At 42.5% G+C, this 18,945-nt stretch overlaps 1 protein-coding gene across 7 annotated transcripts in view; it reads right to left on the minus strand.

The window, feature by feature from the left end:
• JADE2 (jade family PHD finger 2) overlaps positions 1-18,945 on the minus strand; it is a 197,889-nt gene that overhangs the window by 116,899 nt on the left and 62,045 nt on the right. For all 7 annotated transcript variants that reach the window (XM_020991214.2, XM_020991216.2, XM_020991217.2 and 4 more), the window contains one exon: positions 8,449-8,606. In XM_020991214.2, the coding sequence (XP_020846873.1) occupies positions 8,449-8,606 (158 nt within the window). The remainder of the gene's footprint in view (positions 1-8,448; positions 8,607-18,945) is intronic.

Consider the following 18,945-nt stretch of genomic DNA (forward strand, 5'->3'; position numbering starts at 1 on the left):
CTAATATACTAGACCAACAGTGTCAAACTCAAATAGAAATGGGGCCATACTTAAGGATCCCTGCTGGCTGCATACTGACTTAAAAAACCATATATTGACATTATCCATGTTCTAGTGTAGTTTTACTTATTTTGTTAAATATTTCCCAATTATATTTTAATCTGGTTTGCATACTGGAGGGTGTTTCCTGCTGCAGTGAGGCCTGCAGGCTGTGTGTCTTGACACCTGCATTAGGCCATGTAGTGCCAACCAAAATGCATTTATAGGCTAATGAATACTAGGTCACACCATGGTCTCTCCACAGATATGTGTCTGCTCCTAGCAGTTCAGTACCTGGAATGGGATGTTCCTCCCTGATTTGGTCTGAGGACGTAAAGGAATCTTGAATAGGATTAGAATCCTGAATTTGCCCCTGATTATCTATGTAACCCCTACTGAAGTTTTTGTTCACTTCCATTTAATGAAGCAACTACCATTTGGAATTGCCTCTGGTAAAAACCAAGGAAATCTGAAAGTATAAATTCTCTAGGGAAAAGAAAAGATGCTATTGATCAGCCAACACCATTAAAGCATCTGGAATTAATTACCCCAGCTAGTAAATGTTCCAGAATTATTTTATTAATGAAAGAGAGAGAGGAAGAGAGAGAGAGAGAGAGAGAAAGAGAGAGAGAGAGAGAGAGAGAGAGAGAGAGAGAGAGAGAGAGAGAGAGAGAGATATGGATGATCATTTACAAGCATCTAGTACAGGACAACAGCAAAGAGTTTTGTAAACAGACAAGCCACAGACAATGGCTGGACTTTAGGGATCGGTCCTTATCTAAGAGGCAGGGAGGGAGGCACCCTGGGCACACCCAATCCAGCCTAGACTGGGGAAAGCAGGCACTCATCCCAGCACCTTCCCAAACAGACATGCTATTTTCTGTCTCTCAGAGAAGTGGACAAGGACAGCCTAAGGAGAGAGGGACTTTATGTAGAGCAAGTGTGTGATCAGTAAACATTCATTCACTGAATTTAACTGAACCTGAAGGTCAGAAATGACACACTGGGCCTCTCGAAGCTGACCCACAGCATCCCCATCCCTGAAAGAACCATGAGCTGGAAGACGCCCAGCTGGCCTGGTGTGGCATCCCAGGGAAAAGAACAACGGGATTAAAATGAGAAAGGGAGGATCATGGGACTATAGATTTATCTTTCATAGGGACCTTAGAGATCATTGAATCAAATTCTCTCATTTTGTAAATGAGAAAACGAGGTTAAGTGACCTGCCCAGGGTAATACAGCTATTAAGTGACTGAGGTGGGATTTTAACTGAGGCTTGCCTGTATCCAAGTACAGTATTCTACATACTATACAATGCTATAAATTTCTGGATCTTCTTCAGGTAAGCTAAATGATCTTTCAGCAATAGAGGTCAACCAGCAGGGATCCCACAAAGGTTGAAGTGGAGAAATTTCTAGTATCCAAGAGTATAAATCTCTGTGTTGGGGAAGTGGGGTAGGCTTTCCTTTAATCAATGGCCATTCAAATCACTACTCCAGGGCTCAGTGCATTCACCTATAGCCCCTCAACCCTTTGTGTTGAGACTAACCTTACAGGTGGGATTTAAATGCCCCATCTATAGACCGATTTGGCTAAAGACAAATGCTAAGCACTGAGTTGACTTGGCTACTGGCTTGTGTTTAATTATACCTCTAACTCCGAAAACTGGGATCTTTCTTGGTTCCTTGTGGGTTTGAACGCCTATTAGGACTCTGCTTTCAGTTTTGTAACCCCAATCCCTTCCATCTCTCCTTCAATGTTACATCTTGCCTAAGGCAGGGTCCACAGGTTTCACCACTGATGTGATTAGGCACCACGATATGATTAGGTGTCCCCCTACCCCTACCCCACCCCTTGGGAGAAAAAGGACAATCCCTCTCTGGAGTAGGATCCAAGCTGAGATAAGAATCAATGTAAACTGAAAAAGCTAGGCAATGATGGTACTAGGTTGTCTGTAGTCCCAAACTGATCAGGGATGTCAGCACTTGGAACTCTTATTCAAACAGAAGATGGAAACAGGTTAAAAAAAGGTGTGGAAATAAAGTCATCGAAAGGCTTGACAGGAAGCTACGGAGTGCGTCAAACCCAGCACGTGGAATGGTAACAAGATAAAGAACACGCTTTGGCGATAGGCCATCATCAGGTGATACGAGAGGAAACCAATAAGACAGTCTATTGTCCTCAAAGCTATTCCCTGTCTTTCAGGCTTTATTGTCATTCCTGAGCTCTTGCAACAGGGAGCATCACATCTATCCTCTTAAGACACTTTAAAAAAAGTTTTAGAAGTGGCAGAAGCGTGAATAATCCTTGTGTTTTAATTTATATTGATTGCTTAAAAGCCTAGAGGTTTAACTCTTGGCTTTCAAAGAAAAAAGAATTCCCATTAACAGTACAATGGGATTAAAGGCAACGGAAGACCAAAAAGGTACCTGCAGAACCCCTTAAGCAGAAGAGAGCTCCCCACTGACACACATGAGGACTGGTCAACACACCCTTGGCCCCCAGTATTAGAGGATAGGTCAGTAGCACGTACCTTCAGAGAGCATTTGGAGAATGTCTGAAAGCAAGTTGGGGATTCCCGAGATTGAAGTTATCTGCCAGGATATCCCTTTGATAAGGCACAGTGATACAGAGAAAAGAATATTAGGATGGGCTTTCACTGCATTGCTCTCATGTTTCTCAATGTTAAAAGGTCCGGCCTGGACTAGAAGGGTACAGAGGAACGGATAAGATGAAGAGCTGGTTAATATAATAACCCAGCACTGGCACTGCCACTAAGCGACCTTGGGTCACTCCCCTAAGCTCTCTGGGTTTCAGGTGCTTCATCTGTCAGAATGTGGGTGATGCTGAATACATAGCTTCTCACCTGACTGAGAATCATCTCTGAAGGATAAGTGGTCATTCACACTCATACCTGGATCCTGTAATACTCTGCCAACTGTATTTCGATATAATTGGTTTCTTTTGCAATCCTGCGTATCTTATTTTATGCATTTAAAAATGTCATTTTGAGACGGGGGTCCACTACTTTCACCAGACTGCTCAAGGGGTCCATGAGACAAAAAAGGTACAGAATGTACCTAATGTAATTCAACCTTCCTCATTTTCTAGATCAAGAAGCTGAGACCCAGATGGGGACAGTAACTTGTCCAAGCTCACACAAACTGTAAATCACAAAGGCCAGTCTGAATTGTAAATCTAGTCCTCTTTCTAACCCACCATGGCTGCCTGCCTGTCTGCCCTGTGCCCTGCCTTAGAAAGATGGGGAAGTTCTGATCTGTACAAGATAGGAGGTAGAACAAAAAGCAGCAACCGAAATTTAGACATATCTTTCCTGTCTCCCTTTGCCCCAGGGGCTCCTTCTGGATCAAGGGCCCTTCCCAGCCCATCAAAATGGAGTCTGCCTTTGAGATGTCACCTAGCACAGAGATCAGCCCATGCTGTCATTTCCCATCTGGAAATAACCTCAAACCTGCCCTCGGCATTACAGAAATACACTTCTGCATCCAGGCTGGAATGATGCGTATATCAAAGGCATCTAAAAATAGATGCCCCTAAACATCCCAGGAAGCCAAATGATGGTCCCTCTTCGATCATTTCTTTTCAGCTGGGTCTAGGTTTCTCATTAAAGTTTCAATTCTTTGAAAATTTTTATTCCTGGGAAGCAAATGCACGTGTACAGAAGTTTACACCAAGGTATTTTAGGTAGTGCTGGCTGTAACTGGAGCTTCCAGAGACAACATTCCCTAGCTTCTATAATCCACTGTGATATGGTGGCTTTGGATGGGTCTCATCTTAAATGGGGACCGAACAGCCAAATCTGAAAATCTCTCCCAAGGACTGACTCACTCCATAGAATTCAGTGGAAAGAACACTACATCTGACTCAGAGGCCCTGGGCTTGAATCTTCCTGCCTGGCTCCGTGAGACCTTGGGCAAGTGACTGTTCTTCTTTGGGTCTATGTTTTCTCATCTGTAAAATGGAGAGATTGGATCAAATAATCTCTAAGGTCCCTTTCCGCTAAAGCCCTATAATCTCTTTGGTAGAAAGACATATCGAGAATGAAACTTACAGGTCAACTCAGAGGAAAAACAGGTGAAAAACCTGAGGGACCAGTCTAGCCTCCAATGAGGCCCTGACAGGAATACCCATGTCCCTCTATCTGCTATCCTCGAAGTTTTCAGCATGTCTTATCCCAGGTCATGCTGAATGAAGAAGATAAGTGACTTCTTCAAACCAAAGAGCAAAGTACCTTTGACTATATGCCAAAGTCAGCATGATTAATTTTAGTTTGTTCCTCTTCCTAACAGTGCCATGAAATGTCAGAGCTGGAAGGCGTCTGAGAGGTCACTTTGCCCAATTCCCGCATTTTACAGATGGGGAAGGGATTTGTCCATTTTATATATGAAGATATTGGCCAAACCAGAACCCAAATTTTGGCCCTTTATATTACACCAGGAATATTACGGTGCAAATAGTTCTGGAAGGGATAGTACATTCAGTCCCCAATACCTTAGTCTTACTGGGACTTTCAGATGTTTCCCTCATATCAAAGTTCTAGAGCCTAGCAGACTCCAAAGTCAATCAGACACCAAAGTCAATCTCAGCTGGGATCAGAAGTCTAAGAATCACTTTGCAGGCTGAGGAGTGTTCAAATCCTGACTTTAACAATCTACTTGCCTATCTGTTCTCTCTCTAGTTGAGAGGGCCAATGTGATATAGTAGAAAGAACACTGGCTTTGTATCAGGGGACCTGGATTCAGATCCTATTCTGACACCTTGTGACTGCGGGTAGTTCATCTTTAAAACAAAGGTCTGAGACAAGAGAGATGGCCTTTGAGCTCCCTTCCAGCTTGAAATCTATAGACCTATCATCCAGTCCACCTTCTTGTCACTCTGACCTTAGCCAAGCTGCTTAACTTCTCTGGGCCTTAGAATTCACATCTGTAAAATGGGGATGCTACCAGCACAGGAGAGGGCAGCTAGGTGGTGCAGTGGATAGAGTGCCAGTCCTGGAGTAAAGAAGACTCATCTAGCTTCATACACTTATTAGTTGTGTGACTCTGGGCAAGTCACTTAAACCTATTTGCCTCAGTTTCCTCATCTGTAAAATGAGCTGGAGAAGGAAATAGCAAACCACTCCAGTATCTTCGCCAAGAAAATCCCAAATGGGATGACAAGTGTTAGACATGACCGACAATGACTGAACAAAAAAAACCCCAGCCCTTATCCACAAATATCCTATTCTTGTGCCACAACATGGCATGAAGGTGGCCTTAATGATACTGAAGATCAGCTGAGTCCTATTAAGATGGAAAGATAAAAGTAGGAGCTCGGGAACACGCTGTGTATTCTTTTCCAAAGACCAGCCAATTTAAATCTGAGAAGGTTCATCACCAAGTTGGCACCAGTACCACAAATACTTGGGCAACTGTAACTCATAAACCACTGCAGAAGGCCTACTGGAGGGTTGGGGTTCGGTGGCAGAAACATATACAATGACAAACAAAGAACCTGTGGCATTTCGGAGTAATGAGGACCTTGCCACCCTCTCAGGAGAGCTGAGTAAACAGAGCTGAAGAGAGCCTTGGAATCAGGAAGACCTTGGGTCAAATTTATGGGGACATTTACCAGTTGTGTGACCTTGAGCAAATTACGTAAACCTCCTTGGGCCTCAGTTTCCTCATCTGTAAAACGAAGGGGGTGGACTGGATGGGCTCTGATGTTCCTTCCAGTTCTAAACCTATAATCCTATGACTATAAGTCCAGCCTCTATCTGGGGTATGGTGATTCTGAACAAGTCACTTAACTTTCTCAATGTCCCAAGTCAACTCTCTGCTGGTAGAGGGAATTCTCTACACCCCTGAAATTACAGGTTCAGTGAAAAAACAAACAGAAAGGAAATAATGGCTATTGTTATTAGCAGCTTCAATGGGGAATTCTCCAAGTATTTCACTAATATCAGAGTCTTATAAGTATCTTGAAGTCCCAGGTCTAGGGGGAAAAAAAAGAAGCAGAGCCCTCTAGATAACCTGGGTGAGGTTATTTAGCTCATCTCTCTTGCTATTAATCTAGACATAAATTAAAAAAGCTGCCATGACTCCTTCATCTGGAGCAAGCCCATCTCCCTCAAAACGGGGAGGTCACCCCACTAATGCTTCCCCGTAATTTACCCGAGTATTTCTAGCAACAGTCTTACCGACCTCCTCTTCAGGCCACCCTAGTGCTGCCTCAGGTACCTGAAAGACCTCTCGCCCTTCCTTTGCCAACTTGTTCTACCGAGCAAAACCCCGGAAGGACGATAAACTCCTTTCCGAGATCAACGGAGAATCTAAAGCACTCAATAAAAGCAAAAAGAGTGTGACCCTAAGGCTAGGGCCCTGCTGAGCTTCCCAAAGGACTTGGACAAATCTCTTCATTTCTCTGGGCCTCAGGTTCCTTACTCCTAAGCTCACTTCCTAGGGTCCCTGGTTTCTAGCAAAGCTCAGCTCTACAAGAAATCTTTCATGATCATCCTTCCCACCCAACTCCACCCCCACTGCCACCCTAGCCAAATGACAGTGGATTTATTTTGTACATACTCATCTATGTGCGTGTCATCTCCTGAAACAGAATGTAAACTCCCTGAGGGTAAAAACTGCTTCATTTCTGTCTTCAAAGAGCACCTAGCACACAGACGCTTAAGGCCTAAGATGTACCAAGTAATATTAACTAAAAAACTCCCTCCTTCATGAGGAAGCGTAAGTTGGCAGGAAGAGCTCCCACTTGGGAGTCAATCCTAAAGTCCTGCTTCACTGCTTCAGCTGCCAATCTTGGCTATTTTTAACAGAAGAAGAAACCAGAACATCCAGGTTGAAGGGAATAATAATCCCAAATTTCTTCAGTGGGTATAAGGGTAGCACGATAAACAACATGAAGAGAACTTGGCAGGTAAAATGATTAGAACCCAGTTTGATAAATTCCACCTGCTCCAGAGACCCTTTCCTGCCCCACTGCCATAATCCACAGATCCCCTCTCTCCCCCATACCCTCCTAGGAATGGATACATAAGCCTGTGTCTGGAGGATGGATATTCGTCTCTGATTAGAACTCTCGCCAACTGGTGACCAAATACCCGAGTCAGTTTCTTGGACCTAACGCCACCATTTTGCGTCCAGCAAGGGCTCTAGAAACAAACACTGGAGCAAGGATTCCTAACCTGGGGCATGATTGGCTTATCTATGGATTACAGGGAATATCTGGTAAATAACTGTATCATCTCATGGAAATATGCTAGAAAGCCTGAACTGATTTTAATCAATGAAGTTAAAAGATATTTTGGTATACTTTTTTAGGCAAAAAGGGTTAAGTGACTTGCCCAGAGTCACATAGCTAGTAAGTGTCTGAAGCTGGGTTTGAACTCAGGTCCTCCTGATATCAGGGCCAGTGGTCTATCCACTTTACGACCTAGGTGCCCCTCTCTTGGTATACTCTTGAAGAAGAAGAAAGTAATCTATTTTATTTTGCTGCGCATAGGCATGAATTCATATACTTTCACACTGAACAGGGGGTATGGAAAGATTTCCTAAAAATCTAAGGAGTACTGAGAACAAAAAAGACCTCTGCTTTAAAGGTTAGTATGTCTTCTATAAGCATTTATTAAATCACTTTCTACGGAACCATACCTGCAAAGTGACAGGGAAACAAAAAAAGGCAATAACATGATTCCTGCCCTCAAGGAGTTTACAATCAAATGGAAGTGACAACATACAAATACTATGGAGAGAAGAGATATGCAGAATGCACAGAGGGTAAGATTCTAAGGTAGAAGGAGCAGGAGGAAGGATGGTGGGGAGGGATGGAGGATGGAGATAGGAGGCGCTTCCTTCAGAAAGTGGGATCTGGGTTGAATCTTGAAGGAAGCCAGGGAAGTGGGGAGATGAGGGAGGAGAGAAAGCATTCTAGGCCTGGAGGATAGCCAGGGACACCAAGGAGATGTGGGCGTGAGGAACAGTAAGCAGGACAGAGCTGTTGGAGTGTGTGAAGGGGAGGAGAATGTAAGAAGACTGCAAAGGGAGGAAAAGGCCTGGGCAGTCTAAAGGTGAGGCCTTTTATGATGGGAATAATAAAATACAGGGGAAACTACTAGATAGGGTTTTTAAACTAGAGTTTCTTAAAGAGAATGTGAGATCTATAAAACAGATATCAGAAAGGTCTAAAAAGTGTTCTACTCCATCACCACTTCCCACATCACTAAAAATCCACAGACCCCAGGAGATCCCCAGAAAACATCCCAGGTTCTGCTGGACAATACTGCACAGACAAACCCAGGATGAGGTATGAATGTAGATGAAGCTTAAAATTATCCATCAAGCCTGGCAGCCACCAAGAACCGGGGTACCAAACAGGAAAACCACAGGACCCACTCACCTCACCACAGGCTCAGGGATGGCCTCTGTGCCTGCTGGCACCTGCACACCTTTCTCCCACTCCTGCCGCCAGGGATCTGCCAGGATATAGTATTCATCCGGGCTGAGCTGATAAGAGTCCGGGATTTTCATTGCTGTGATCAGGTCTGTCCGGAATACCTGGATGGAGAGGCGGAAAGGAAAACAGCTTGAAACTGAGTCAGGGAGAAGAACTGGGGGATCGTAATCAATCAACCGATAAACATTTATTATGCTCTAATTGTGTACCGGGCACTGTGCTAAGCACTGAGGATACAAAAAAAAAAAAGGGTAAGAATCCCTGCCCTCAAGGAGCTGACAATCTAATTTAAAGTTAGAAGGGACCTTTAGACCATCCAGGCCACCTCCTTCATTTTACAGATGAGAGGGCGCAGAGACTTGCCCACATTTGGTTGGCATATGAGTTAGGATTTGAACACAGGTTCAGTGCCCCATCCACTAAGTGCCTACTATATAGAGACACAAAAATGCACAAAACAAAGTTCAGAAAGAAGCACAAACAGGACAGGTTTGACAACAATGTGTGAAATTTATTCTATGTCTCAAAAAAAACAAAAACAAAAACAAAAACAACCAAGCGGAATGAAATGTTCTCATGCCATAATGTGGTTTCCCTGTTTATCTCTCTTAACCATTTCTTTTTCTATTTTTGTCTTCTCTGATAGCATGGCTGCCACCTCATTTTTGGATTCACCTGAGGTATAATAACATCTGTTCTAGTGCCTCAAAAACATAGAGAAGAGAGAGTACAGGGGTAGTAAAAAGAGAACCAGCTCAGGGCTCAGGGTGAAGAAAACCGAGGTACAAGGCCCACCTCTGCCATGAACTGTGGTCCTGGGCAGCTTCCCAGACCCCCCCCCCCCGCCCTCCTAGGCCACTCTCTCAGACTTTAAGTTGCATCTTATAAGCCTGGATTTTCTCACAAGGAATTCCCTATATTATGAGTCTGGCACTTGAAAAAGGAAAAGAAACAAAAACAAAAAAAAACCAGACAGTACGGTTCCCTTCACAGAGAGAAATCCAAAGATTAAGTGAGACACAGTCCCTGCTGCCTTCTGGGAGCTCATGGAGGGTCAAGGAATTAGAGAAAAAAGAATCACTTCAATACAATAAGAAGCAGCTCAGTGAGTTTTGGTTTTCTGAAGACACTGAGAAATCTGAAACATGCCATTTCCCTGCTTTTTGAAGACAGGGGAAATAAAATCTGTCCAATAAATGAAATAATAAGATGCTTACAGGCATGGAGATACCATGGAATGTTATTACTCCTCCCATCTTGTGGCATTTTTGAAATTCACTATTTTTATTTTTGGGGAAGCCTTAGAAAATATTTTGTATTTTCAAGTGATAATCACCATAAAAGATAAAGTCTGTGTTACACTTGAGAGAATATTGGATTTGTAGTGAGAGGACTTGGGTATGAATCTTGGCTCCACTGCTAGATCAGGGAGTGTGTGACCTTGAGCAAGTCACCCCTCTGGGCCTGTGGGAGAACTCATATCGACTGGGACTCCTGCCAGGGGGGCTAGGCTGATTTTGTCCCTAACAGGGAAGGAAGTTGTCCCTGAGACTTGCTTGGTCTAGCTACCTGTGTCAGCTAGGTAGAGCAGTGGACAGAACACTGGGTTTGAGTCAGGAAGACCTAAGTTCAAATCCAGCCTCAGACACTTACTAGCTGTGTGACCCTGGGCAAATCACTTAACCCTGTTTGCCTCAGTTTCCTCAACTCTAAAATGAGGAAAATAATAGCAGCTGCCTCCCAGGGTTGTTGTGAGGACGAACTGAGATGTCTGTAAAGTGCTTAGCACTGTACCTGGCACATAGTATGAACTTAGTAAATGCCAGTTTCCTTCCTTTCTTCCTCCTGGGGCTTCCTGTACATCCAAAAGGCCAGCCTGTGAGGAGTCAACTCCCCCCAGACTTAGTGGATACGTCACTGGTGTACAACTAACCATACTGTACCCTTATGATCAGACATGTTTCTGGATGGAGACAAGTGGGGTTATGTGTACTCAAAGCAATGCTGTATCCTTGCTAAGTATCCTTTCTACAGTTGAGTAAAACCGTTTTTGGCTAATTGTGAGATGGGCTGTGAGTATCTCCATTTAATTCAATAATGTCAAAACTGAATCACTAGACCAGCCTCAGTAAGGCCTGAACACTGAATACAGATCAGCTGAACAAACTGTGACCTGTGAGTATTTTTCATGTTGCTGTTCAGTTGTTTTAGTTGTGTCTGACTCTTCGTGACCCCATTTGAGGTTTCCTTGGCAAAGATGCTGGAGTGGTTTGTCATTTCCTTCTGCAGATCATTTTACAGATGAGGAAATTGAGGCAAACAGAATTAACAGACTTGCCCAGGGTAATACAACCAGGCAGTGTCTGAGGCTGGATTTAAATTGAGGTCTTCCTGACTCCAGGGCCAGTGCTCTAAACACTGTGCCACCTAGCTTCCTGATCTATGAATATAATGGAATATTATTGTGCAGTAAGAAATAACAAATACAAAGATTTCAGAAAAAGTCAGGAAAATTTGTATGCATAGATGCAATAAAGTAAGCAAAACCAGAAATACAATTTATACCATGACTACAATTGCATAAATGCAAATATCACTAAAAGGAAGCCAAACTCAAGGTGACCGTAAACACCATTAACAAGCCCCAGAGAACAAATAATGAAACGTGTTTCCCTTCATATGGCAGAGAAGCAGAAAAACTACAAATGTGCACAGAATACTGCATATCCTGTCTGATGCAATGCTGTTGTAGGTTTTTTCCTTTTTTTGGTGGTGGTGGGGAAGGAGGCTCAATTACTTTTCTTCGTTACAAGGGAAGGTTCAATTAGGGGGTTGGAGGGGACAGGCATAGCCAGGAATGGCTTCGCTGTTAAAATGAAACAGGAATAAAACAATAAAACAAGTTATCTTCCAGAAGTTTTTACTACAGCTCTCACAACTTAGCATAGTATCCCAGATGTAGTCTAACTGGGGCAGAACAGAGGAGGCTTTTCCCTCCCTTTGTCTCCCACAATGCCCTTCTAAAATGAAGTCCAGGGTCGCATTAATTTGTTTTGGCTGCTATGTCAACTTTCAAGTAAGTCATGGGAATCCCCGCACATTCTTTCACCCAGGCCAGCTACCAGCCAGGACTTTCTGATCCTGTACTTGTAAAGTTGATTTTGTGAACCCAAGTGTAGAATTTTACATTTATCCCCAATAAATTCCACTTTTTTGGAGTCAGCCCACCTCATGACTTTGGTGAGACCTTTTTAGATCTTGTCATCACTAAGTTTGCCAGGCCTCAAAGCTTCAGGTCTTCTGCAAATCTGTCAAGCCTCTGCGGCTTCATCTAAGTTATTAATAAAAATCTTTGCATTACAGGGCTTAAGGACAGCTCCCTGGGGAACTCTACTAGACAACTCCTTCCACACTTACCCCAGCTCTTAATGACTACTTTTGAGTCCAGTCATACAGCCATTACCAAATCATCTGGCTTGCATGTCTTTATCTTGCCGAAATCCAAATATCCTATGTCTATAGCATTCTCCTTACCTAACAGTATAATTTCCTTGGGAAAAAGGGAAAGTGAGTAAGATTGGCATGACCCATACTTGAAATTCAGTCTTAGTTTCTTGATCTCTCCAAGGGGGAGGAAAGTTGGAGGAAGAGCAAGACTAGACAGTCTTTAAAGGTTCTTCCGACTCCAAGACACTGTAATTCTGTCACAAGTTCAGTAAGGAAAAGCTCTCTCGTGTTCATCCTGAAAATTTTTAAATTACCTGTTTAAATGAAGTCTTTACTTTTATCCATTTCCCATTTTTCAGCATGAACAACTTGTTTAAGAAGATTGGATGGGACCGCTGTAATTTGCATGCAGTGCCTGCCTCCCATCTTCACCATTTTTTTTTCCTAATTCGATGTTAATTTTGACCTTTGTGCTAACCAGTTATCTCTGATTTTGAAATGACTCCTACATCTACAGTTAGTTGTTTCTTGCCTGTTAAGATACAGCCCATTTTGAGGAAAGTTCAGAGTTTGCCACTTGCAACTACTTCAGCCTTTTGAAAATAAAAGAGCGAAGAGAACAAAAAGGAAGGCCAAAAGGAATCATAGACATGTGGGACAACCTTGAAAGTTACATGCTGGATTTGTTATATATTTAAGAAGAAAAGCAAACCCTACATAACAAAGATTAATACAATCCTGTATTCTTTCTTGTATGTGGGAATGCTTCTTTTAGTTGATATTTAAGTTTGGAATAAAAAAATTCACCTGCAGTACTTTTTCAATTCTCTTCTTCAGGAACATATTAGCGTTAGGCATCTGAGCAATACAAAAGCCTTTGGTCTTTCATCAATCCCAAACCATGTTTCAATCTTTTAAAAACTGTTACTCCCCCACACCCTTCCACATTGGAGGGACATATCATGAAACAATGTACAAGCTTAGTCTAGGCTCTTATCAGGTTCTTTGTGTATGTCGCCATGTCCCATATTTGCCTCAGTCTTCCACGTGTGTACATGCCTCTTGTAAAGTAGAAAACAAACACTGATTCTGACCTACTGTAAACACCACCAACTTCCCACCCCCAACTCCCCGAAGAAAAAGATGAGGAAAATAGCTATTCTGTGAGTATATATACCTCCTTTTAAAAAGAATTAATAGCAATGATAATAGCTGGTAGTTTTGTAGTCAGTTCCTTAAGCAAGGGTGCCATGGTCTATGCACATCTCAATAGCACCCTACTGGTAGCAGAGAAACACTGATGATGTAGGGTTATTTCTCAATGTCAGAAATCCATGAGATTCCCCAAAGAGTCAATGGGGTCAGGATCTCAAACATGGACGGGACACAGATGGAATGGAAACAACAATGGTTAAATCCTAGCATTACCATTTACTATCTGTGCACTCTTGAGCAAGGCATTCAGCCTCTTGGGAGCCTCAGTTTCCTTACTTATTAATTAAGATGGTGACTATCAAGACCTCAGCAAGTGTTTATTGAGCACCTACGATGGCCCAGACACCGTGCTAAGTCCTAAGGTTACAAAGAAAAGCAAAATCTAGTCTCTTCAAGTCCACAGTCTAAGGTGGAGGGAGGGAGGGAGGGAGGGGAAATAACATGCAAATCATTATATACAAATAAGATATATACAGGATAAACTGGAGGTAATCAAAGAGGGAAGGCACTAAGATTAAGGAAGATCGGGAAAGGCTTATTGTAGGAAGTGGGACTTTACCTAAGAAATGAAGGAAGCAGAGAATCCTGGAGGCAGACACGAGGAGGAAAGTGTTCTAAGTATAAGAGACCACCCATGAAAGTGCCCAGAGTTGGCAAATGGAGTGTCGTGGACAAGGAGGAGAAGAAACCAGTGTCACTAGATCCCAGAGTACTCAGAGGGGAGTAAGTTGTAAGAAGACTAGAACGGTATGAAAGGCTCTGAAGGTTCTGACGGGCTTTAAGAGCCGAAAAGAAGATTTCTATTTGATGCTGGAGGCAACAGGGAGACAGTGGAGTTGACTGAATAGGAGCTGACATGGTTAGACCTGTGTTCTAGGAATATCGATTCAACAGCCGAATAGAGGATGGATTACAGCAAAGAGAGATGATGCAGGAAGACCAACCAATAGGCCATGACAATGGTTCAGGCATAGAGTGATGAGGGCCTGCACTAGGCTAATGACAGTGTGAGTTTTTAAAATTTACTTTATTTTTAATTTATGAAATAAAACAAGCATTTCTGTAACAGTAGAAAAAAGATGACTGCACATGAAACTGCAAATCTATTGTGGACAATTTGCTGTTCCTTTTAAATATGCAAAAAATTATCACGTAAATTTTTTTCCTTTTCTTTTTTTTCTCCCCCCCCAATGCCTACCATTAGATACAACTATGGATGTGTGTGTGTATACACAGACATACACACAAGTGTAAAATCATTCTTTTGTATGTAAAATACATACTTCTATTTATTAGTTCTTTGTTTGGATACAGATAGCGTCTTCCAGATACTACAGAACTGGTAACTGAGTGGATGGGGAGAGAAGGGTAGAGAAAGTAAGGAATCAAGGATGACACCTAAGTGGCCCCTGATTGACTGGGATGATGATGGTAGCCTAGATAGTAATAGGGAAGTTAGGAAAAAGAGAGAGTTTGGTGGGGAAAGATATCAAGTTCAGTTTTGGATATCTTGCAAGATATCCAGTTTCAGATGTCTAGCAGGCAGTTGGAGACGCAAGGCTGGATATGATGAGAAGAGTGGCTAGGGCTGGAGATCTGGGTGACATTTACATAGAGATGATAAGGAGGAGAGGAGAAGAGAAGAGGGCCCAGGTTAGAGCCTCGCTTGGGGGATGGACTCCCATATTTAGCAAAGGCATGATGCGGATGAAGATCCCACAAAGGTGACTGATAAGAACAGTCAGATGGGCAGGAAGAGAACAAGGAGAGAGCAGCGTCATGAAAATCTAGAGAGAAGAGACTGGAGAAAATGAAGGAGATCTACGGTGTCAGACAGTTCAAGGAGGATGAGGACTGAGAATGGGCCACTGGATTAGATAACTGGTAACTCAAAAGAGGACAGTTTTAGTTGAATGATGAGGCTGGAAACCAGAATGTAGAGAATAAAGAGGAGAGTGAGAGGAGAGGAAGCAGAGTGGTTGAACTTTGTGATCTGAGCCCCCTTCCGGCTTTAAACCTATGATCCCATGAATGAATGAATGAACAGCATTTATTAAGAACCTACTATTTGCCAAGGCAGCCAGGAGGCACGATGGATGGAGTGACGGGGCTGGAAATTAGGAAGACTCATCTTCCTGAGTTCAAATCTGGCCTCTGACACTTACTAGCTGTGTGACCCTGGGCAAGTCACTAAACTCCGTCTCAGTTTCCCCATCTTTAAAATGAGGTAGAGAAGGTAATGGCACATCACTCCAGTATCTTTGCCAAGAAAACCCCAAATGGGGTCATGAAGAGATGAGTCAGACTGAACAAGAACAACTGTTTGCCAGCTACTGTCTTAAGTGCTCAGAGTATACACACAAATGGGATCCAGTCCTTTCCCCAGGAGCTTACATTCTAAAAATCCTATGATCCTATATCCTTCATATAAAGAAACTATGAAGTTGTGAAAAACTTCACAATGGGACAGAGACTCTAAATCTACTTAGTGTTTGGACTGTGTCTCTTTCTAGGAGGAGTAATATGTATTTCAGGCTTCTCAGTGTTTTTTTTTTAAACCCAAAGGAAACAAGTAGATAAAGAAAGATGAAAGATGATGAGGACCAGTGCCCAAAGCCTGCCTAACATCCCAGTGCGGTTCCAAATCCAGCCTAGGGGCTGTGAATTCCCCGTCCTGTTAACTCCAGAATGAATAACACAGGCAGGGCCTGCAACCTCTATACCTTTCTGTATCATTTCCCTCTTCTGTCCATAGGACCAAACTTACCTTCTGTGATACAATATCACTACTGGCATATCTTTGGGAAGGGGGAGAAGTAGGAAAGAAGGAAGATTCTCAAAATCCATCGCAAGCAATAAAGGTTTTCCTCCAGAATTTTTGCTAGCTGATTGTGGCTAAAAGAAACAGGGAATCCAGTGTCATCTCATGCAGAATGGAGTTACCTGCTAATGAAAAGTGATGATTTTCACCTCTGACTTCCACCTGTTGTTATAGCCTAGAGTCCAGGGCTGGGGAACTTGCAGCCCTGAGACCATGTGTGGCCCTCTAGGTCCTCAAGTGTGGCCCATTGACTGAATCCAAACTTCACATCCTCCTCCTCCTCAAACTTCACTTTGGAATCAGTGAAAGGGCTGTACTTGAGGACCTAGAGGGCCACATGTGGCCTCAGGGCTGCAGGTTCCCCAGCCCTGACCTAGACACATCCAACAAATTAGCCTGCCTCAGTCTTACACCTGTGTCACCTGTGAGGGGCAGGGCCAGAGCTGGCATTATCTTTCCTTTTTTTCTGTGAACTTTTTTATTTTGTTTTTTTTTTCCTGCAAAGATATGATTTTATTTTAAAAATTAACTTATTTATTTTTAGCTTTCAACAATCACCTCCATAAGCTTTTGAGTTTTAAATTTTCTCCCCCTCCTTCCCCATGTCCCTCCCCAAGATGGTGTGTAATCTGATATAGGCTCTCCATATACATTCCTATTAAACATGGTATTATCGGTAGACACCACGTAGTTGGAAAATAAACAAACAAGCAAGGTTGACCATCACTCAGGGTCAAAGGAAACCATAAGTTAAAGATGGAATACCATCACTAACAAAATAGCCACCACTGGGCCAATGCTTAGACCAAAAACAGGACTCTATATTCCAAAACAAAACAAAAATAAACACTAACTAGGCAGAGTATTGAGGTCAGTTCATTTAATCTTACCAGGGCTCAGCTGATAACCCAATTAAGGCCAAGCACAAGCAGATGATGAGTAGCTGGGGCCTGTACCTTGCTAAATGACAGCTCTGCCTTCCTCACTTCTAGTCTTGTGCCTCCTATTCAGCAAGAACCACAAAAACTGGAACCAAAATAGATACCCGGAAAAGACTCTTGAAGGAACTAAATTAATGGCTGTATGTAGCCCTAGAGATCCCAGGTCTGAAAAAGATCATGTTCTTAGAAGACAATTTAATTATTAAAAAAAACCAACCTACTCTAATCTTTAACTACGATACCAGTGTGAAAAAAGTAAGGCAATATTAAGTGCTAATTTAATTATGCAAATAAAGTGGCTAAAATGTCTATAGCTTTTGACTTAGCGATTCTACCACAACTAGGCTTATACCCCAAGGAGGTCAATGACAACAAGAAAGTCTCCAATATACACAAAAATATTTATAGCAGCATTTTTTTTTGTAGCAGCAAAGAACTGGAAACAAAGTAGATGTCCATTAATTGGGGAAAGGCTAAACACTGTTGTCAATGAATGTAATGGAATGTTACTGCACTCTAAGAAACGATAAATACAGAGAAGCATGGAAAGATTTACATAAACTAAGGCTTACGCCACCAATAGAAGAAGTTACAGACGTGACCTTGTCAGTTACAGAAGTGCTTGCATGTCCCAAATACATAATGTATTCAGGCCTGAGGCCTGAATGGACAGAGTTCTGGCCCAGGGAGCTTTCCTCAGCCTTGACAGGGGGGTGGTGGTAAGAGAGGAAGGAAAAGCATCGGCAGAAGAAACTAAAGCATACTGGTAAACAACCGGCTCTCTGAAAATTTAAAACAAGTTTAGTCTACATTGTTATTAATATTTCCTCCATCACTTTTTAAAGTCTAGACAATCAATGAAACAACCTAGTCGTGATTTTGTAGCCTTTGCCAATTTTTGAGGTATCCACAGTCACACTAAAAATTTAACAACTGGTTCCCCATTTGAGCTGGCTCCAATGCATAAATGCCAGAGGGGAAGTGACTGGTCTAAAGTCACACAGGCAGAAGTACGAAGGGACTTGAACCTGGGTTGGATTCCAAATCCAGTGCTCTTTCCAGTACATCCCAATGATGACCTTAACAAACTAGAAGACTATAGAAACACTGTAATTCCCTTGTGAAAATGGGGACATACTACAATACATATTTCCTCAGGTTCAGAATCAGAAGAACTTAATCTTGTAGATATTTTCTGGTCTGGAAGATGGAGGGTAGGTAAACTCCAAAGATTGAGGACTCAATGGGGGCAAAAAATGAAAAGTCTTTGTGAACAGATAATGAAAAATTTCTCCTCCTCCACAACAAAGAGGTGGGAAACCATTAGGTTGGAAAATTATACAGGACACCAGAGAAGGTTTCTGTATCAGCTATTTTTATTTAATTGTTTTTCTTTATCATAATCAAAAGGATCATTGGGAAGAGGATGTGAAATAACTGATATAAAGGCAAAAAGCCATTCCCCACCAATTTTGTGGACACAGCCAACCAATCCTTGGTTATAAATTTCCCAATATGGACTTTACCCAGGAGCATGTGTTTTGCACCAAAAACACTATATAAATGTGAACCATTTATCATCATCATCATCATCACTACTCCCACCACCTAACTTTCAGCTTGATCAGCTCTAACTGGAATCTGGACAAGGAAGGTTTCCCACAGCCACACTGCAAGCTGAATCTAGAATGCACCGATATGACCGTGAAGATGTTTGTGACTACAAATCACACTTGTAAAGGGTTTTAAGCTGACAAAGTGTTTTTTTTCTATAACAGTCCTGGCCCATCTGATGGCTTTCTCTCCATCCTCATATTTCTTGGCCTCTCTGTGATCTCTGATACCACTGGCCACATGCTCCTCTAGGATATTTTCTCTTCCTTGGGTTTTTATGACACTCCTTACTTAGTTTTCCTCCTACCTATTTTGCACCTCAGTATCCTCTGGTGGTTTATCATCCATACAACATTCCCTCCATGGGTGTGCTCCCCAAGTCTGTGTCCTGGTGCCTCTTCT

The sequence above is a fragment of the Phascolarctos cinereus genome, unplaced genomic scaffold (assembly GCF_003287225.1).
Source record: "Phascolarctos cinereus isolate Bilbo 61053 unplaced genomic scaffold, phaCin_HiC Scaffold_2;HRSCAF=192, whole genome shotgun sequence".
NCBI lineage: Eukaryota > Metazoa > Chordata > Mammalia > Diprotodontia > Phascolarctidae > Phascolarctos > Phascolarctos cinereus.